This window comes from Ornithorhynchus anatinus, chromosome X5 (assembly GCF_004115215.2).
Source record: "Ornithorhynchus anatinus isolate Pmale09 chromosome X5, mOrnAna1.pri.v4, whole genome shotgun sequence".
In the NCBI taxonomy this organism is placed as follows: domain Eukaryota; kingdom Metazoa; phylum Chordata; class Mammalia; order Monotremata; family Ornithorhynchidae; genus Ornithorhynchus; species Ornithorhynchus anatinus.
This window is the reverse complement of record NC_041753.1, coordinates 62,121,581-62,143,610: the sequence shown is the minus strand read 5'-3', so window position 1 is coordinate 62,143,610 and position 22,030 is coordinate 62,121,581. Positions and strand designations below refer to the sequence as shown.

Genomic DNA, 22,030 nt, shown 5'->3' with positions numbered 1-22,030 from the left:
ACCCTTGATTAATTTGGTATAGGGAAGGGTTAATTAAATGGCAGTATTAATGCTTCACATTGTCTCTACGGTGCCAAGCATTTCATATCTTCATTGTTCTGCCACATACTCATGTGTTCTGGATTTTCAAGGTATTCAAGGTATTCACTCCATTAGCATTCTGGCACATGCGTTCATATACAGCAGTTTTAAGGAGTCCACCAGCCGGAACATGACCTCATTGGGTGTTTGAATTTTGTCACGGGAGTCCTCCAAATTCTCTGCTACTTAACAAGCGCCCAGTCCTGACATTCAATGGACCGCATTAAAAAGCACCCAGATCCTTTTCCCCTGCTTGTTAATAGTTATTATTAACATCAGTGACTGTAATTATTTAACCCAGACTCCCTTCCACTAGTATGTTATTGACCCTCCATTCCAAATTGTACGACAATTGGGATACATGATCGCAACACCAGTGTGAACACTTTTACTGGTCCTTATGTCTCATCCCTCATCATTACCACTGTCATTGTCTTCAAAATCTTGATTAAGCCTCCATGGTTACCTGGCACTCTTGGGCACTATGGGATCGTAGAAAGAAATGGTGCGTCCTTTCAGGGAGTTTGCTGTCTCTGAAATCATCGGCTGGTTGTTCAGACATGAAGACGCTTGGTCTGGTTAAGAAGGAAAGATATTTTGAGGCAGTGGTAGTGATCTGAATCCACACACCATCACACTGCTTTTTGCCTGTGGCTAAATCACAGTTTGCACATCACTCTTTAGGAAGGAAAGACTCATCCTCCAAAGGCCTCACCTCTCAGTTGATAACTTAATAGCAACTTTGACTAGTAAAAGGAGTATCATCGGACACCAGGAGCACAAGCCTGAATTCTCTCTTATTGGGCTGATACACATCCTTTGCTTGTTCAGTTCTGCTGCAGCCAAGGTAGATGACATGGACTGAACCCGGTTAGTGGCCAGAGGGAGAGGAAAGTATTCTGCCTAGTCAGCTGCTTGTGCTGATTCCTAATCTGTGGTCAATAAGGCCCATCGCTTCTCCTCTGGCTCTCCTTTTGCTAGTTGGAACCACAGGCTTTCTGCTGAGCCCCTTTCTTTTTTTTTGCATTTGTTTCTTTCCTCTCATTGTTGTAAACTCCAGGCTTGTTTGGTTGGTTCTGAAAAGAAGGCACTTTATCCCCTCTTTGCTGCCCTCTCTGGCCCCTAAGCTTCCGCAGGCCTGTAACCCTTGCTCGCATTCCCTGGCTATGGCATGATGTGCGCCCAGATTTTCCACCTTCAGGAGGAGCTTCTTCTTGTCGCATCCTTTTCTGACAAATGGGAGCAAGTTTAGTGATCGGTGGGTATGGAGATCGTCACTTTCAAATTGTTACCGAAGTTTCATTTCTTTCATTTTCAAAGTAAACACTGCTCTGTTTGGATTCATGGTAATAGATGCAGATTTTCCCTCCAGTGGTTTACTCTGCCCTGAACTCCTGACTTCTGAGGAGTGATTGGCAAGCAACCCTGCCTTGAGTACCATGTTCTTTGCCCATATCAGTGAAAAGCAGCCACTTGTTTTTGTGTATTCAACTGTGCTCTGGAGATGGCATTCCATTTATGATAATATGCAAGTGCCAGCTGTCTATGGCTGGGCTCTGAGGAACTGCCAATGGGGGCCCTTATGGAGCTAAGTAAGTTGGCAATGCCACCTGCAAGAAACAGCGAGCCCATGCCAAGCGCCCAAGCCAGTTGGAAAGACTGGTGCATGACGGCATTCTTTTAATCGAACCCGTTTTTGAACCTCTAGCTCCTTTAAGCCAAGAAAAGAAATCCCCACCCTTCTCTTAAACCTCAAGAAAGAAATGTGGCATTATTCTTAGTCTAGTCAATCTGCCGTGGTCCCTTCATCATGTGGGTAGCTGGAGGCCAGGACTTCATGTGAAGATCCCAGCAGGCTCCCTAGAATTTTAACAAAAAGTTTCCCTTGTCTGCTTCTCTTATTTCATTGTAGGAGATTCAGGTAACCTTCTGTGCATTGCTCCTGGAAAATGATCCCTGCCGGTTGAGGAGAAAACTTACCTGCGGGGGTGTGTGTGTGTATGTTTTGGTGTGAGACTGTGGCATCTTTTCTTCTCTCTCCATTCCAATTGCTGACCAGCAAACTTGTGTTACATTCCTTTCATTCTTCTCTTTTCTGCTGCAGGTAAGGATTGGAGTCACTCTTTTAGAGGCTAGTAAGGACCATAGTGGTGGACTTACTCTTGCATTTTGGCAAACAAATTCCTAAGTTTTTCATTTAAATTGGGAGCATGGTGTAGTAAAAACCTCCGCTGGATTACAATATTATTGACAAATAACTGCACTTTAAATTAGCCATGCACTTTATTTACAGTGTAGATTGGGATAGCACTCTGGGCTATTCCAGTGGAAGAAAACCTTAAGGATAGGTGAGGAGTTGATTATTAGCCATCCTCAATCTGGTATTCTGTCTCACTATAGATTGCTCCAGAAAATGTATTTTCCCCTCTTCCCCCTCCCTTCAATATATTATCTTCATAAATCGATTAAACAAGTTTCTTGTGTAAAAGAAAACACTCACACCCCCACAAATACACACACATAGACACACACACACAGAACAGGTACTGTGGTTGGTAAGATTTTACCAACTAGACCTTTTGCTTATGTGCTCCCTCCCCCTTCACATCGGGGGGCGGGGGGCGACGCACTGCTCTTTCCATCTTCAAAGCCCTACTAAAATCACATCTCCTTCAGAAAGCCTTCCCTGCCTAACTTTTCATCTCCCCAACCTATTTCTCTCCCTAGCACATCACCTTTGCACCCTTGGTACTTAATGCACTCAGCTGCATTTCAAGGGACAATGGTTATGTTGCCCTCTAAGACGGCACAATTTGGCAGTTTGTTTTGTTGGGTTTTTTAAAAAAAAAGGTCTCCAAAAATGGAAAATCTAGGGAAAGCAAAGTGGCTGAATTATTTGCATAAACTATGGAACTTTTTAACCTGCCGAACACCCAGTTATCTAAAAAGAACTGGACTGACCATATTTTGGATAACTGCTTTGAGGGAAGGGGGCCCTCTTTGAGAGCTAGGGGTTGCCTGGGTACCATTTCTGATCTGGAGGTGGGAGCCAACCCACACTGCTCAATTTTGGGGGCAGTGGAAGAGACCAAGAGAGAAGCAGCATGGCCTAGTGGAAAGATCACAGACCTGGGAGTCAGGAGACCTAGGTTCAAATTTCCCAGCTTCTCCACTTGCCTGCTGTGTAACCTAGGACAAGTTACTTAATGTCCCTGTGCCTTTTTAAAACAAAAGCGGTATTTTATTGCCTACTATGTAATTAAATACTTAAATACTGGGGTAAATACAAACTAATCAGGTTGGACACAGTCCATATCCCACATGGGGCTCACAGTTTTAATCCCCATATTATAGATGAGGTAACTGAGGCACTGAGAGGTTAAATGACATGCCCAAGGTCACACAGCAGACAAGTAGCAGAGTTGAGCTGGGATTAGAACCCAAGTCCTTCTGACTCCCAGGCCCATGCTCTAACCATTAGACTATGCTGCTTCTCAGCTGAGGAAACTGTGCTTCAGTTCCCTCATGTGTAAAATGGGGGTTTGATACCTTTTTTCCCTCCTATTTAGACTTATGAGCCCCTTGTGGGACAGGAACTGTGTGCAACCTGATTATCTTGTATCTACCCCAGGATTTAGGACAATGCTTGCATTTACTAAGTATTTTGGAACAGTGGATAGAGCACAGGCCTGGGAATCAGAAGGTCATGGGTTCTAATCCTGGCTCCGCCACTTGTCTGCTGTGTGACCTTGGGCAAGTCACTTCACTTCTCTGTGCCTCTATTACCTCATCTGTAAAATGGGGATTGAGATTGTGAGCCCCTCATAGGACGGGGACTGTGCCAACTCGATTTGCGTGTATCCACCCCATGCTTAATACAGTGCCTGGCACATAGTAAGTGCTTAACAAATACCATCATTACTATTATTATTATTGAACAAAACACAATTATTATTATTACCTTGGTCCTGTTTCTGACTCAGGGCTGTTCCCTCCTTGTCCTCCAGACTTGGACTCTGGTAGGAGGCAGGAAAGAGTTTAGACTGTGAGCCTGTTATTGGGCAGGAATTGTCTCTATCTATTGCCGAATTGCACTTAGTACAGTGCTCTGCACATAGTAAGCACTCAATAAATACTATTGAATGAATAAATGAAAGAGTCCTGGACTGCAGGAAGAGGATGATAAACTTCAGCAGAGCTAGGAAGAAAATGAATAATGATGTTTGTCAAATAATGAACCAGTGGTATTTGTTCAGAGTTTACTGTGTGCAGAGCACCATAATAGGCACTTGGAAGAGAACGATGCAATTGGTAAGCACCTACTATATGCCAAGCACTATATTAAGTGCTGAAATAGATACAGGATAATCAGATTGGACACAGTCCAAGTCCCACGTGGGGATCATAGTCTAACAGGGAGGGAGAACAGCAGGCAAGTGGCAGAGCCGGGATTAGAACCCAGCTCTCCAACATATCCTTTCTTTTGTATTTTCTTTTCACCCCCTTGCACCACTGATTGGGCCTGACTACAACCCTCTACCTTGAAAAGAGCTTGAAACCAAGGCCAAACATCTTGAGGCAGACTTCAGGGAAACCCTAGGTGGATCCCAGCAGTCCCCTTTCCTGGATACCTCCCTCACCAGTGCATCCCAAAAAGGCAGAATCCATAAAGAAAGTGCAGTAAAAGGAATCTCCATACCCCTGTGTAAATGATTTTTAAAAATTAGAATTTAGCTGCTGCTGAATTTTCCCCCCAGATAAAAATCACTTCATTCAGGATCACCTACCTTTATTTTGGTGTGGTCTCAAACTGAATAAATAATCAATCAGTCGACATTTTTACCAAGCATTTCATTAAATGCTATTGGTTGAGGATAATAGACAAGTTTTACATAGATTGTAAACTCCTCTAGAGCAGGGACTGTGTCTTCTACATTTAGAGCCTCTATGGGGGTGTTTGAATGAACAGGAAGGATCAGTCACTACAGACCAACCTTTCCTTGTTTCCTTTTATGCCTTTCTAAGTAATGCTGGCCACTTCCTGTGCCAGGGCACTGTACCATCCAAAATCAAGCTAGGTTGGAGCACAGTTGCATTCACACTTCCCTGAAAGCCCCAAATACTTTTATTTTCTGGAATATATATTTGTGATGTTCTCCATTTAACAATACTACATGGCTCAGTGAAAAGAACCCGAGCCTGGGAGTCAGAGGACCTGGGTTATAATACCAGCTCAGTCGCTTACCTGTCGTATGACTTGGGCCAGTCACTTAGCTTCTCTGTGTGTCAGTTCCCTCATCTGTAAAATGGGGATTCATTACCTTTCTCTCTAGATGGAAAGCTCCTTGTGGACAGAGAACATGTCTATCAAATCTCTTATATGTGCTCCCCCAAGCACTTAGTACAGTGCTCCACACACAGTAAGTTCTCAATAAGTATGATTGGTTGATCACGATGGATTGAACTTCTCGACAGACCACAAACTGCTTTTGTACTGCTTCAAAAGAGTACTGCGGTAGTTTCGATTCACAATCACAGGTCGTGTTTCCTTCTCATGAGTACTTTCCAAACATCATTAGGCCTAAAAAATTATATTTGGCCTGTACAATTTGGGTACTTCTACTTACCTTTACCAATATCATCCACTCCCCAACCCTATCTCTTTCTACTGCTCCCACATCAATAAGCTAAGAACCCCATGTGAAGACAGGGACTGTGTCTGACACAACTAGCTAGTATCTACATAAGCGCTTAAAACCATACTTGGGACACAGCTTAATAAATAACACATTATTATTTATTATTATATATTAGATTATTGTATATTATAATAAAGCATTTTCCTTCTTCAAATCATCAGGGTAACCTATCCATCACAGATTCTCAGGGAAACCAAATAGTAAGGGAATAAGCAAAGAGAAAGAGTATGCTGTTCAGTTTCCCAACAGGCTTGTGACTTATAAAGCCAGTTGAGATTTTGAGATTACACTGTAAAGTTTCCTCTTCAACTTGACTTGCTTTCAGGGCAACAAATATTTGAAAGTTTTTCTTTATCATTGCAGAAATATCATGATGTTAATTGGTTTCTTAGAAAACTCTCTGACAAGAAACTTTGCTTTCCCACCCTTGATTAAAAATTGATCCCTTCTACATCCCCTTTTAAGCTTTCCTTAGTTTAAAAAAGAAATACTCATATATGCCAGGGATACCCGATTTCTCCTTTCTGGTAAAGATTATCTCATTAGGAGCTTTTCCTTAGTTACAAATGTCTTTTTGTTTGCCTCTAGGATACTATGGGGACGGCCTCAATGCCATCATTGTGTTTGCTGCATGTTTTCTGCCAGACAGCAGTCGGGCCGATTACAACTATGTCATGGAAAATCTTTTCCTGTGAGTGATGCTTGTGAGCAATGTCACAGAGTTTTATGAATCAGCGTCTATGATGTAGTGATAGAAAGCATGTCCTTAATTAAGGGAGGTGATTTTGAATATTAAAAGGGTTGGTAGAGTATCAGGGAAACTTTGTCAGGGTACAGTGCTCCCAGGATAAGACATTCAGGGAAGCAGGTTATCTGAGCAGGATGTACCTAGAACATTTTTCCTGGATTAGAAATGACTAAGGTTTTGTTCAAAATGAAATCTCATTTTTCTCAGCTACTGTTCCCTTAGTATGAACTTAGGTGCATCTTTTTCTGTAGCTGATAAATCTTTGCTCCTCTATATGCTGGATTAACAGTTATCATCAGTAATCCATCGGTAGGACTAGAATGTCTGTTCATTAAAAAATGAACCCGTAAAATAATGGTTAATGCTCACTTGCAGAAAGTTTATAATTTTCTGATGATCATATATTTTCAACTCTAGATTCAGATCAGTTCCAAGCATACTATATTATGCTACCGAAAAATGCTTTTTGCTTCAGAGAAGGATCATGGCCTAGTGGATAGAGCAGAAGCCAAGGAGTCAGAAGGACCTGGGTTCTAATCCCGGCTCCACTACACGCCTGCTGTGTGACCTTGGACAAGGCACTTAACTTCTCACTGGCTGATTTCTCTGTGCCTCAGTTATCTCATCTGTAAAATGGGGATTAATACTGTGAGCTCCATGTGGGACACGGACTGTGTCCAACCTGATTAACTTGTATCTACCTCAGAACTTAGTACACTGCCTGGCATATAGTAAGCACTTAACAAATACCACAACAAAATGTATTCAACAGGATTTTCATGAAACTTAAATGCTTTATAAAATCTGTCTTTGTCTCTGGGATCAGATATGTAATTAGCACTTTGGAATTGATGGTAGCTGAAGACTACATGATCGTCTACTTGAATGGAGCAACACCAAGAAGGAAGATGCCTGGCTTAGGCTGGATGAAAAAATGTTACCAGATGATTGACAGACGGTTAGTTTCTAGTTTGGATTTGGTTCCTCTCTGCCCACCACTACTACTATAAAGGTCACCCCAACTATACACTTTTCACTCTGATTAAAACTGCTTTCTGAGATGCCTTAGGGATTTCATGCTGCTCTTCTTTAACTATGTCCAAGTGTAATCACCTTCTTCTTTCAAAATAGCTTAAGGAAGAACTTGAAATCATTCATCATTGTTCACCCATCTTGGTTCATCAGAACGATCCTTGCAGTGACTCGACCTTTTATAAGGTAAGCCTCTTCTGCTCATTTGTTGCCAGGCGTTGTTTGTGGGTTTTAAAAAAAAAAAGGTGGTTGCAGAAGTAGATTTTGCATTCTTAATTTCTGGAAATGGGTTTTGGCTTCTTGCTACCCTTTAATTCATCCTCTTGCTAGATTAATAGTTAAACATAGCCATAAACCACAGTATTCTGGCCAAAAGACCTGGCCTTGAAGAGTCTCTTGGCTACTGGAAGGTAGCTCTATCAGACGGTACCAGGCAACTGTTAGAAAGGGCTTGATGGATGTTACTTCATTGAGGTACCTATCAGATAGGTGATGGTAGTAATACTAATGACAGTGGTAAAGCACTGTACTAAACTCTGGGGAAAGGTAGGATATGGATTCAACTACGGTCACTCACCCACAGGGAGCTCACAGGATCAGAGGTTTCAGAGGAAGGCTAGACACAGAGGGAACAAAATAGAGTAAATGCAGCAAAGCACCCATTCAAGAAGAAGAGAAAGAAGGAAACCAGCAGTACATTCCTGTTGGGGGGGGAATAGTCCACAGGCAGGGCAGTCTTTGGTCTGAACCATTACAACCTTCCACCTGAGTTCTAGCCAGAGGAGACCTTTCTCCCAGTGCCCAACCTCCCCAGGACATTGGAATATACAGTATCTAGCTGATGGAACTATCCATAATGAGGTGTAGCCTATCTATTATCCCTTGTAACCAAACTATTATCACTTTACCTGAGTGCCTTGATCAATATCGTATCATCTTCACCCCATGATTTGTTAATTTCATGTGAATAGAGGGTCCTTGGCACTGTCTCTCCCCAAGATCCATGGTGCTGTCTGATCCTTACCTTCATTCAATTCATTCAATCGTATTTATTGAGCATTTATTGTGTGCAGAGCACTGTACTAGGTGCTTGGGAGAATACAGTATAACAATAAACAGACCTATTCCCTGCCCACAATGAGATTACCTGGGGATAGTAAAGTTCAATGTCCTTTTCTTAGCAAAAGGTTTGACAAGCTCAACTTAGGAGATGCTGAATGACCAGTAAATGAACCAGAAAGTAGACCAATGCCCAATTCAGTTTTCAATAGGCCTAGCCATTTTGGGTCATCTGTTTTCCCTATTTTCTCACCCAGTATTGTTGTTATAGCCCCATCACAACCCCTAGATTTTATCATTTTATCATCACATTACAACCTCCTAAAAATTCCTATAATGCTGTACTCTCCTAAGCACTTAGTACAGTGCTCTGCACACAGTAAGTGCTCGATAAATATGATTGATTATCCTGTGAAACGCTGCTCCTCAAAAGGCGCCAATCCCAGGGGAGGAAGGGAGGCAATGTCCCCTTCAGGCCATGGTGACGGTTCTGAGATCTGCATAGCTGCACCTTTCCCCATCTGACTCATGTGGGCCCATGGCAAAATTGCAGGTGAGGTCAGATAATTAGTGTCAGGATGTGAGCACAGGACGGCTGCACTGAATGAATGCAAGAACAGCCACCTCTGCCGCAGCCACTGACAGGATGCGTGGGGCGAGTAATGGCTACGGCCTGTCCTAAAGCTGCTACTCTGCCCCTTCCCTGCCCCTCTTTTTCCCTTCTCTCCCTCCTCCTCCCAGCCTTCTCCCACTCTGACCCGCCCCTCCTGATTCAGCTCCATTCTACCCCACAGTACCCCAGGGTAAGCTGGCTAAGGGGACCCCGCCACTGGCCCGTAAGTAGAGAACTCAGATACCTACAGTTTACATGTCCTGACCCATGGGTATCAGCAGCAAAGTTGTAGGTTGGGCCTGGCGGGGTGAGTGGGTGTAAGCAGATAGCTTGCAGATGTACTAAATATATTACCCATTTAGGTTTCTACCCTCTTTGTGTGGCCTAGCTCTGCTGGACATCAGCATTCTAAAATTAGCACCAAAGAGGAGAGGATGCAGTCAAAACAGGTAAACAGGGGGTGGAAGCTTAGGTCAACCCCAGCATCTTAGGTGTCCTGATGTCACTGACCAACCTCAAAAGGGGAAGAGTCGGGACCGAGTTTGTTAGGCATTCCGAGTCAAGAATGAACGAGAGACCCCAGATAGCAAAATGGATAGGCATTTTTCAGTTACAGTTGACAGCTGATATAGATGGACAATCAAACAAGCACTTCAGCTGAATTCCCCATAGCTAGCATTTAGTGAGATATAGCCGCAGACTCCTATGTCCGTTCCTTCGTTTGCCTAGGGGCAAGTCAATTACAGCAGTTAAATGCTCATGGCTCCATTGGTTACCAACCTTCTGAGTTCCCTGTCTTAATTCGGGCTGGTCAAGGTGCGGGCATCCCCTGTCACAGCAAGTAGGTGCGCCAGGTCCTCTGAGCAGCACCCGCAAAGCACCCTAGTTGAGTCTGAGTTCTTATACCCTTTCTCCAAACGTGGAAATGCTGAGCACTGCCACATCCTCATCTCATGATTGTCCACGCACTGGGGTGCTTACCCTTTGGCATGTTTGCCATACCACCCCACTGGTTGAGCAATCCAAACACCTGCACTTCCGGCACAAGCTCCTGATTTTCCTCTTTCAGGACCCTCATGGTGTGGGGCAGACAGTAACACCCGAGTGCAACCCCCACGGTCCCCTGGGGCAGGATGATTGCAGGTTGAGAGAAGGGAGTGTGGAGTCACCAGTCCCCCTGGACATCATCTGTCAATCAAGGGTACTCATGAGCCAATCAAGAGGCATGAGTGAGGATGTAGTTTCTTGGAAATAAAACACCTTGTCTTCATGCCCTGAACCTCCCATTTTTCAGCTTTTCAAATCCTGGTATCAAATCCATTCAACAATAGTTAAACTAACAGTCCAGTGCCATCAGGACTATATAGGTAAAATTTAGGAACTTGCCTTGACAGCTTAAAAAAATACCGGCTGTACAGAAGCTGCTCGAAGGGACTCAGTTATCTGCTAGACAACTCCATTGCTGTTCCTACACCCTGTGGTTGCCTGAAGGATATTTTGGGTTGGCAGGGGACTTTGGAGCAGAGCCTTGAGGGATCCGCTGGAGGATGAAGGCTGGGGAATGCCTGCAGGTCAGTAAGGAGGAACCAGGCTTCAGACCAACTCAACTCAGCACTGACGTTCAGGGGAACACTCTGGTAGGAGATCACTACATAGGCCTCAGGGAAGCCCCCGGGAGCCAACCCTCCCAGGACCAGGTCTGACCGGCACTAAGTCAGACCTGGGACTGATGGACTCCCCAGCCTCCCAGTAGTCACCTGTTCTATGTCAACAACTCTGGGGGCACTTCATGTTTACTGCTGCTTCCCCAGGAGGTAAGTTTACCTTGTCTTGGAATCAGTGAAAGAAGATCTGCGGTTATGATCTTTGCCCTTTAATCTACTGGCAATTTGGTCCAGTGGTATGTTGGAAAGGACAAAGAGCTAAACACTGTCATCGTGTGAAATGGGCTGTTTGATATGGGGCAGACTGATTTAAATAGATCCAGTTTCCAATGAGACCAGCTGTATTGAAATACCTATAATGTAGGTATTTTGATCACGTATATATAATTTATATACATGTATTTATATTTAGATAAAAGGAAGTATGGATGTGATTTAAGGTGTAACTAGACATCCTGATTTGAATGGGATGGTCATACTATTTAGGGATTCTGTCTCTCCATCTGAAAACACACTCTCGCGCTCTCTGCGTCTCGCTCTCTCTCTCCCTTCCTCTAGCCCTCCCTCTTTTTTGGTACCATCTTCCCACACCCCTGACCAGGGAATCTGGTCCCCAGTGTATGCATATGCATCTTATATATGACCAAAACCAATGGTAGGAAAAAAGGTAGCTTGGCAGCACAAGGCTTCACTGCAGACCAGTGAATGCAGATCAACAACTACTATTTGTCCAGTTGGTACAGCGTCTAATTTCTTTACAGCAAACTTACAGTCCGGGGCTTAAATGACCAACTCACATTTACCTTCTGTAAAATACATGGCTTTTGGAACCATATGGGTAAACACATATCAAGGGCCTAAAAAAGTCAAGCAAAGTTTAATGAGAAACTGCATATATTCTGGCTCTCTTCTCACTTTTCATTTTGTTTGATTTTCATGGCAATCTGTGTTTAGGGGGGAACTCTACTCTGGTGTCTCCATGAGAGTGACTGTCTGATGCGCTTCAATATTAGGGCTGGCAGAAGCCCCGTATATATGAGTTTATTCCTTATTTCCTCATCTTGTCCCGGTTTCCTAGAAAGGTCTGTTCGGAGGGAATGCATAATTAGCCCTTATTTGAGTAACACAAGCCCCACCTTTCCACAGGAGTGAAGGGAGGGTGAAGACGGACTGAAGCTGGTGTTCTGTATTCTCAAACAATACTAAGGATGTAACCATCGCATCGTGGAACATCCGGACACCACGTGACGATGAAAACAGGCATCATCACCCTGAAAGAAGAATGGCTCAAATAGTGCATGACCTGGCCAGGTATGGAGTCCGTAACACAGCGCTGAACAAAACTAACTACTGGATGAAGGACACCTTGCAGAGCTAGGGACTGGAGACAGCTTCTCTGGAAGAGACCATCCCTCTTCAGAATGGTGGCTATCAGGGGTTGGATTTGCAATCAGATAATCACTAATATCGGGCTTTCCAAATCTGCCCAAAGGTATAAGTGAGCTTCTGATGATGCTAGGCCAGCCCCTGAAACAAAAGTGTTTTGCCACCACCATCAGCACATATGCCCCCACGATGATGAAATGCAATGGAGAAGGAAAAGATTCTACAAAGATTCAGAGAGATTCATCAAAGGAGAACCAGCAACTGACAATCTTTTTGTGATCGGTGATTTCAACACTGAACTGGTAGTGAAACCCAAGCATGGAAAAGTCATCGGATTAAACGGGAGTGCCAAACTTAGAAGCAAAGGCTCACTTTTGCTCAGTGAATGTGCTGATCGTCATCTTGCGACTACCGACACCATCTTCCACCTGCCAAACAAAATGGAAACCCACGGTATAAACAGGAGTGATCTCTCGCTGACCATAACGTAGTGTGGTAGAGGGACCTTAGAGGCTATACAGAATCAGAACAGCCATGAGGAGAGCAGAGTGCTTATGTTAATCAGTGGTATTTATTGAGCTCTTAGGTAGAACATCATCTAAAACATTTCAGACTCATACTGACTGTTCCCCACTGCATCAAAAAATGACTTCCAAAACACCAAGGCTGATAAATGTGGACTTTCTGGAAAACAAACCCTTTTGCAAAGAACTCTGCAGCAAAATTACAGTAGTCCTGTTGGAACAGGAAACTTCAGCATAAACAGGGAATGGGCATTTCTTCACAATACTGTCTATCATCAGGCAACTATCAAGACATTGGGCTAGAATGACCCAGAGAGGTCACCAAGATTGGTTTGTTGTAAATGGCTCAGAGATTTTAAAAAAATGTACTTGCAGTGAAATCAGTACTGCACAGCAACACCCTGCAGCACCTCAAGATTCAGACAAAAAAAAAGTCAGAAACCTGCATTGCGACATGTGAAGCAAGTTAAGGAAACATGCACAACAGAATCGGATGTCAGAGCAGAAGAGATCCAAGGCTGTGCAGACCACCATCAAAGTAAGAACATCTACACCTAATTAAAACCATTCTATGGCTCTGTACCTTTGTACCTACCTCAGTATCTCTTGAGAGTGAAGCTGGTTCTAGCCTCATCACAGTCCAGGTGGGAATCTTGAAGTGATGGAAACACTTTAGTATTGATACTGGTGGTATTTATTAAGCGTTTACTATGTGTCAAGCACTGAACTAAGCACTGGGATAGATACAAGATAATCAAATTGGACATAGTCCTTCATCGGACTCACAGTCTAAGTAGGAGGGAGAGCAAGTATTTAATCCCCATTTTACAGATGAGTAAACTGAGGCACAGAGAAATTAAGCGACTTGTCAAGGTCAGACAGCAGACAGGTAGCAGAGCCAAGATTAGAACCCAGGTCCTTTGACGTCCATGCCCATGTGCTTTCCACTAGGCCATACTGCTGATCAATGCTCCTTCTACTATTGGGCACTTCAAAATATAAAAAACCTTCCAAAATGCAGAGATGAGGCACTTGTACCAACTATTGTGGCAGTCACCACAGCAGAACCATCAGATATAATAATAATAATTTTGGTATTTGTTAAGCGCTTACTATGTACCAAGCACTGTTCTAAGCGCTGGGTAGATATAAGGTAATTAGGTTGTCCCACGTGGGGCTCACAGTCTTAATCCCCATTTTCCAGATGAGGTAACTGAGCCACAGAGAAGTTAAGTGACTTGCCCAGAGTCACACAGCTGATAAGTGGCAGAGCCGGGATTAGAACCCACGACCTCTGACTCCCAAGCCCGTGATCTTTCCACTGAGCCACGCTGTGGAGAAGTACTTGGACCCACTGGCATACCCACTGAGATCTACAAGCCTGGAGGAGACACTCTACTCACTTACACAAGCCCTTCCTCAACATATGGTCCATGGAGGAGATGTCACAGGATTTCAATGATGCCTCCATCATCACCACCTTCAAGACGAAAGGGAAAAAATCAGACTGCAGCAACCATTATGGCATCTCACCACTCTTCCTAGCCAGGCAGATCCTCGCTGAAGTCTTCCTACCCTGACCGTTGAAGAGTATCCCATGTGCCTGAAACCACAGTATGACTTCAGACTATAGTAAGCATAGCGGACATGATCTTTGCAGTGTGTCAGAGCCAGAAGAAGTGCAGGGAATGGCCTGAAGACTTCTGTGCCAATAGTTAGACTTTAGGAAAGCATTTGACATCATCAGTAGATCCGGACTCTGGAAATGGCATAGTAAATTAGGTTGTCTTGAGAAGTTTATCTAGATTCTGGCACAGCTCCTTGATGGCTTGTCATGTCACAGTTAGGGATGCCCTATCCTAACCATTATCATTATTATTATTAATAATAATGGCATTTATTAAGCACTTACTACATGCCAAGCACTTTACTAAGTGCCGGAGTAGATACGAGATAATCAGGTTGGACAAAGTCTCTGATCCAAATGGGGCTCATAGTCTAAGTAGGAGGGAGTAGGATTTAATCGTCATTGTACAGATGAGGAAACTGAGGCACAGAGAAGTGAACTGACTTGTCCAAGGTAATACAACAGGCACATGACAGAGCCGGAATTAGAGCCTCTGACTCCCAGGCCCATGCTCTTTCTACTAAGTCGGGAAGTTTCTACTTCCCTATTTCCCAGTTATGCAGTAGACCCACTCCTGATGATTTCTTCTACATAGCTTTGCTGAAAGATGCAACAAGGGACTTAGACACAGGTATAAGAACACACTTCTGCTCCTCTAGAGAACGATTCATACTCAACAGGCTGCAAGCATCAGACAAAGTCTTGGAATTGGTTACAGCAAATTTGCTCTATGGGTGTTCGAGAATTGCTAGAGGCTGATGACTGCATCCTACAAACATATACCCAAGAAAGGAGTACGAAGCACCTAGTTGAATCAGCGAGGCATTGCTGACTGATGTTAAGTCTGAAAGAAACTGAAAGTAATATAACTGCCTGCACCCAAGAAACTCTACCCATAACCAAACTTCTATGTTGGCAACACTATTATCTAGACAGCACCCCGGGCCTAGAAAATTGAATACAAAATGCTAGCATATCCTTGGGAAAACTATCAGACAGAGGATGTTGGCAGGGTGGTATCAAGCTCCAGACCAAGCTGAAGGTTTTCAGGCCTGTAGTGCTGTCCAACCTTTTGTATGGCTGTGGAACCTGCACCACACAGACGCCACTTCTGACTCCTTGAGCTTTTCCATTAGTGTCACTTGCGGGCCTATTCGACATCAAATGGCAAGGTGGAATCCCACACAACAAAACCCCGGAATGAAGTCAGGCTCCTCACATTGAAACTAGGCCCACATGTAAGGAGAATGGATGAATCAAAGTTCTTTGGCAAAATAAAAGGTGGTATGATAACTGTAGGGTGCCTAACAGCTGCTAGATGAAATTTGGTAACCCAAACAATGAAGACAGAGGAAACATTTTAAAAGATATAGTAAAACAAAATCTCAGACTATTCTACATCTCAACTGAAAACTGAGGTGACCTTTTGCTATATGAGGGGCAGTGGAGATTTCAAGAAGAGGGCCAGTGATGGCTTTGGTAGAGGATTGTGAGATGAGGAGGCAAATATGCAAAGAGCGCCGGGCACTGCAAACAATAAGCAAGACAGTGTGACAAGGACAGTCTTTGTGTGTGCATGGTGTGGTTGGGGCCGTGGGTCCTGCGTTGGCCTTTTCAGGCACACCAGCAGCATTTGGTGAATTTTACCACCGGTGGTGTTTTCTTGGAGTACAAAGGGCAACTATCTTCCTACCTCCGTACACGTGGATTTAGTTGCCCTCTGTCCTCGAAGAACTCTATAGTATTCTCAAACTTGATATCTGACAACCCTAGATACAGTTATGCCATTTTAATTTGCTTTTAGATCCAAATTCAGCAGTCAGTTACAATATGTCTTTTCAGGTGCCCAGTGTGGCTGCATTTAGTCTAATAGGCATCTTAAACATCTTCGACTAACTGGTCCGACTGTAAATTAGGGTTCCAGACTGTCCTACCTCCTGTATAACTGTGATCACGTAGACCACACTGAGTGTATCCTGCTGGAGGCAGATGCTTGTATTCTTTTAACTTCTTGCTATTTGAGGAACGGTAGAAAGTGGTGGGGATTTCAAGAAGGGGGCGGTGATGGCATTGGTAAATATGGGTAGGACCAATGCACACTTTGCCGACCAGATAGAATTTTTGTGGCCTAATGATTTTTGAAAACTATTTGCAGAGCTTGGGTTTTGGGGAGGGGGTTGAGGATGGGGGAAAGAGGGAGCAGTTTATAACATTTTTATTTACTTTTAGCTCCAAATTCAGCAGTAAGATACAGTATGTCAGCAGCTTGTCAGAACTCAGTGAGTTGATCCCAATGGAATACGTCCCTATCCCAGAGAGCATCATCAAGTAAGTCCAGAATAATATGAAGACATGGTAAGAAGTGGAAGTGTGTGTGTCAGGTGGGGCGGGGAGGGGGGATAAGGGGTTGGGCTCTCAGAGTTGATTCGAACTGGATAGTATCTTTGAATTCCCTTTCTACATGAACTCATGTTGGGATGAATTACTGCTCAGCAGGTGAACGTTTTTCTGTACTGGGCTTTTTAAATATTTACTGGAGCATTGGAGGACATTTAATCCTTTAGTGAAATCAAGGGAGTTTTTAACTCCTGCAGGAAGTCCTCACTCTCTCCTATCTGGGAAAAAAAAAAATCACCCAGCAGCAGCACCGTGGTAAAATTGAAAATCAAATGTTTTGATTATTTCAAAGCTCCCATTTTATTTTCTTATTCCATTTGACGTATCCTATCTACCTGGTGGCTGGTCAGGGAAGCAAATGAAATTTTCCCTTTCCCAGAGATGGCTAGAACGGCAGCAGCCTGCAAAGAAACTTGCTCAGTGAAAGATGGCCTCAGTGATCCACTGCAAAAGCAGAAGTGAAATATAGTGACGCTGGTGTCAGAAAGCAGCAGCTACTCCTTTTTGGGTCATGGTTGCCAATGTGTATTGTCTTTTTGTGGCTTGTGTTTCACATTGTGTTTCCTGTTCTGGGTTGTAACTTGAAGTGGGTGAGAGTTGAAGGGGGTAAAAATGTTTTGTTGCTGTTCTCCTCAGGAGCATATGGGGCCTAGAAGGGAGGGCTCTGGGAAAGGCAGATTTCCCAGAGAAGTCCTAGGCAGTCTGGGTCTCATACCACTGTTGAGTTTAGCAACCATACCATTTCTCCCCTGAGCTGACTTTGGCCTCTGCAAGGGAAATGGTAATTAGCCCCTACAAGTGCTAGTAATGTGAGATTACAGGGAAATACTGATTACAACCTGACACCTCTTGGGATGCAACCTTATTAAAGCATTACATCCAGCCATGGGTGCACTCTGAAAGACATAATTACTCTGAACACATTTGGCTAAAGCTCCAGTAGGTGCTTAGTCTCTTAAATAATGCTACAGTCAGATTCTACTTGAACATCTGCTAATTTTGGAACTTTCATGAATAAATTCAACTAAATGTAGAAGAGATTCTTAGTGAGACGGAGTTAAATGTAGGCAGATTTCCTCTCACTGACCTGAGTACCTGTAAGGGTGAACTGAATCCTGACTAATAAGTCATAGGTGCATATACACATATTTTTTTTGAGAAAAGAGAATCACTTTCTCCCTCTTTATTTCCATACTGTCTTGCCTAATTCTTTTCCTATTCCATCTGCCTTCCAAAATCTGTTGGTCATTTTCTTTCCCTTTCTTCAGTTGTCAAATTTCTCCTGTCTCACCTGATTTGTTACTTCGTTTTCAGATCCACGCTCCTTCCTGGCATGGAATAGAATTCACAGTCCATGGTCTCTCCCAGCCAATGAAGCCAGTGTTCAGCCACTGGGAAGAGACTGGGCTTTAGAAAGTCCTTGTTCACTCTTGGGCAGGGCAAATATTTTTGTAACTTCAAAGATAATATACATAATTATGATTATAGCCAGTAAATTGCTATTCAATTTTACATCAGAATAAACTGGTCTTTTCTACTGAAAATAAGGCTTGTGCCCAACTCTCTTAAAAAAATTATTTGAGGTTCAAATTTGATATTTTCCCACATTTTGATATGCCATAGTAAATTGCTCATTATCTTCCTTGTCATTGTACTTGCTTATTTTTCCTCATTGCATTCATTTTTTTATCTTGTAAGGTATGATGAAGAGAGATCTTATAAGAGAAGCGTGAGGTAAAATTCTTGATCTGCACTTCATTCTACTGTTAGCATTGTTGCCTATGTGTGTATGAAGCAGTCTTTCACTTGTAGGTGACCTCAACAAGCTATGGTTGAAAGAAGTCTTTTTTTTTTTTCCATTTCGTCCTGTGTCAGCCATGTTTTTCCCTCTTTCAAAGCTGTTGAGGTCAACCTTCTTTGCAACTGAAGCCTAATAAACTAAGCTGACTTGGCCCAGGCTGCAGCTAATATTGCCAACATCTGACCAAGCAGTTGAATGTTTTCAGCTTTATATACTGCAAGCATGTTTCAGGTCCCCTGCTACTCTGATATCTGCCTTCAGATAAGGAATTACTAAGTAAAAGTACATAAAAATTGGACAGGAAAAAATGACATGGTATTTAATTGAAGAAGTTGATCCCAGTGCATAAAAACCAGGTGAATGTTTAACAACGCATATAACTACTCTTGTTCTTTGCTGTGCTTTGCTGGGCCTTTCTCTTATCTTCTGCTTGCTTCTTCTTTGTTTCTGTATCAATGATTTTTGCTCATACAGACTGGATGAAGAACTGAGAGAAGCATCAGAAGCAGCTAAGTAAGACCTGATTTTATGTTAGCAGCTGGCTTTTTGTTGGCTTACCTTTCTGGAATGAATTGGATGAAACTGCATGTTTAGTGTTTATACCTGCATCTGGTTCAAAGAGTGAGTTTTCACAATGCTGCATTTCAAAACCTGCTCCTCTCGGCGCACATGCAGTCACTGTTACTCCAGGAAAATTGGTTTTCCTTCAGGTTGGGTTTCTGTAAGAATTGTAATTGCTTCTTTAAATATTTAAGGGCCCATGGTGAATACACTTCAGCTCATACACCTGACCCTTTCCCAGCCCTTCAGGAGTTAACCTCCTTTTAAGGTGCCACACTACTCTAAAATATGTACAATATATGGTTCCACAAAGAAATGCCATATGATTGGTCTATTCCCCTTTGTCAGGAGAGTGTATTACTTTCTGTCTTCATACTGCTCACTCTGTATCTCGGTTTCCATCCTACATTTATGGAGGTACTGAGTGGAATTTTGTGTCAAGTGACTTCACTGGGGAAGTTCGATCCCCAAAGTAGCACCTGTGAAGCCTTTCTTGCTTCTCATCCAGTTTGCAGACTAGAATGATGATGATGAGGATGATGGTACTTGTTAAGCGCTTACTATGTGTCAAGCACTGTTCTAAGCACTGGAGTAGATACAAGCTAATCAGGATGGACACAGTCCCTGTCCCACATGGGGCTCACAGTTTTAATCCCCATTTTACAGATGAGGCAACCGAGGCACAGGGAAGTTAAGCAACTTGTCCAAGGTCACACAGCTAACAAAGGCAGAGCTGGGATTAGTACCTAGGTCTTTATGATTCCTGGTCCTGTGCTCTACCCACTAGGCCATGCTGCTTCCCACAGTAAATCATGGATCAGCTAGAACTCTCTCAGTTCACTACTATCATACAGGAGTACCACAAAATTGAGGGAAGCTAGGGGGATATTGAATTCAGTAATTAAGAGACCAAATTTTAGCTCACTCCACACTTAAGCGTAATCATGAATATGTCTCTGCCAACTGAAACTTATTTACATCCAGTAACGCGTGTGCTCTGACAAGCCTGTAGCGGAAATGATGATTTCCTCTTTCAGATTTGCTGGCGCGGTGTGAGAATGTATTTGAAGAGTAAAGTAACCATTTTCAAAATAGGCTATTTAGACAGTCACCCAGACCTGTTAGACTCTCAAACTGAAGTGTTATTTTAATGTTACAAGAAAATCTGTTCCTTTCCGGTGTGTGTTTTTTCTCACTGCTAATCAGTTTTCTCTCTCCTGCAGAGCTGCCAGAAAGTAACAGCTCTGGTTGTCATCCACTTTTTCAGTTTTTCCCCCATTCCTCTGACTTTTTTCTTAAATGAAGCTTTAGTTGTTCTGCTGTTTCATTTCCTCCTCCACTGTTTTGGGAGGCCCAGATCCTCTTTTCCAATAGATTTTTTCAAGGTAGACAAGAGGTTATTTGCTCCAGGTACTGTGTAGGTGTTTTCTCTAGAAAACTTCACATTGTTTCTTACTTCATAAGGTGTATCTGGGGATTGAAAACTACAGGACTACCAGAAAGCCTGAGACAATCTGCCTAATCCAGTTTCAGTTCCTTTGGTTATTTGTATGTGAATTGTCACCCAATCTCAAGGAGGTAGGGAAGAATACTGCAGTGTGAAGGAGTGGAGCTGGTAGGTGCTTCAGGATTCCAGGATTTTATTGCAGACTTCCTTTGGGACCTTGGCCTAGTGTCAGATCTGTACATCACTTCATGTTTGGAAAATGGGAGAAGGTATGATCCATTCTTCACAGAGCTGCTCCTTGAAGCTGTTGGTACATTCTTTGAATCTTCGCATAGATGATTAGGTCCTAGTCTACTTAGGTCCTAGATATCCATAGCAGTAGTAAGTGAAGCCGAATGCTTTCCTCATAGATTCATGATAACCTTCCTTATTACTACAAAAGTTTCCTCTCTGTAAACATGGTTTGACTACTTAATCCTCCTTGGATGGCAAACTAGTTTCCTTGGTTCAGGGTGTAAACAAAATCTTAATTCCCCCCTCCTTCGTGCCCCACCCCCTTCCAATCCACAACAGTCTAATAGGAGAAGAGGAGCACTGTGGGATTTGGGGGTTTACTTTTCTTACTGCACTTTCAGCTCATGGCTCATCTTGTTTTAGGAAAACAGATAGAAGTGCTCCACCCAGTTATTATTTCTCATACAAATATGGCCTATACCATTCTAATGCTGTCTTAGTACTTGAACAGTTGGTAATTCCCCTGAAATATAATGTCATGCTTGACAGTTGATACTTTCAAGAAACACATTTACTGCTGCCTATTTTCCCTTGTACCCAGAACTAGCTGCCTTTCCAATGATCCAGAAATGGCTTCTATGGAGCAGGAGTAAGAATTCAAAATTAATGACAATTCTGCTATTACTGTTGTTCTTTTAATATTATCACTGTCCCTGTTATTACAAGACTGTGCATGGAAAACGATACTGAGGACTGGGTAAACTCCTTTCTCAATGTGGTTTGGTCAATGTGTTCCATGTTTTTACCATTTATTATTCAGAAGCTAGCAGAAAGATTATGCTAGAGTGAAGTGCTGCAACATAATTGAACTTGGAATACTTAAAGCTAATACCAGCAGCTGAGCTCATCTGGTCTAGACTGTAAGCTCCTTTTTTTTTTAATGGCATTTGTTAAGCGCCAGGGAATATGCCTGCTAACTCTGCTGCACTGTACTTCCCCAAGCACTTAGTACAATGGTCTGCCCCCAGTAAGTGCTCAATAAATACCACTGATTGCTTAATTGATTGATCTGTTATCCTATTCTAACAGCCCTTAAGTCAGGAGGCAATATCCCAGGGGCATTCTTTTCTAATTGTATCTTGGTACTAGACATACCA

General features: G+C 43.0%; 1 protein-coding gene and 1 long non-coding RNA gene across 12 annotated transcripts in view; one reads left to right on the top strand and one right to left on the bottom strand.

Annotated features, from left to right (window-relative positions):
* The window catches only part of PRUNE2 (prune homolog 2 with BCH domain), a 75,825-nt gene that overhangs the window by 49,768 nt on the left and 4,027 nt on the right, over nt 1-22,030 (top strand). Inside the window, exons 6-13 of one of the 11 annotated variants that reach the window (XM_029054974.1) lie at nt 1,994-2,002; nt 6,369-6,471; nt 7,355-7,486; nt 7,660-7,746; nt 16,663-16,761; nt 18,529-18,564; nt 19,106-19,144; nt 21,475-21,522. In XM_029054974.1, coding sequence (XP_028910807.1) covers nt 1,994-2,002; nt 6,369-6,471; nt 7,355-7,486; nt 7,660-7,746; nt 16,663-16,761; nt 18,529-18,564; nt 19,106-19,144; nt 21,475-21,522 — 553 coding nt within the window. Of the gene's footprint in view, nt 1-1,993; nt 2,003-6,368; nt 6,472-7,354; nt 7,487-7,659; nt 7,747-12,042; nt 12,175-16,662; nt 16,762-18,528; nt 18,565-19,105; nt 19,145-21,474; nt 21,523-22,030 lie in introns of those variants that run through there. The other 10 variants (XM_029054976.1, XM_029054977.1, XM_029054978.1 and 7 more) reach the window with 10 other exon arrangements.
* Nucleotides 461-14,349, bottom strand: LOC114807973. Its single transcript, XR_003755972.2, has 6 exons — nt 14,214-14,349; nt 13,402-13,458; nt 12,655-12,710; nt 4,043-4,097; nt 2,062-2,179; nt 461-656 (listed from the first exon to the last, which is right to left on the bottom strand). It is a non-coding gene; the product is annotated as an uncharacterized LOC114807973 (long non-coding RNA).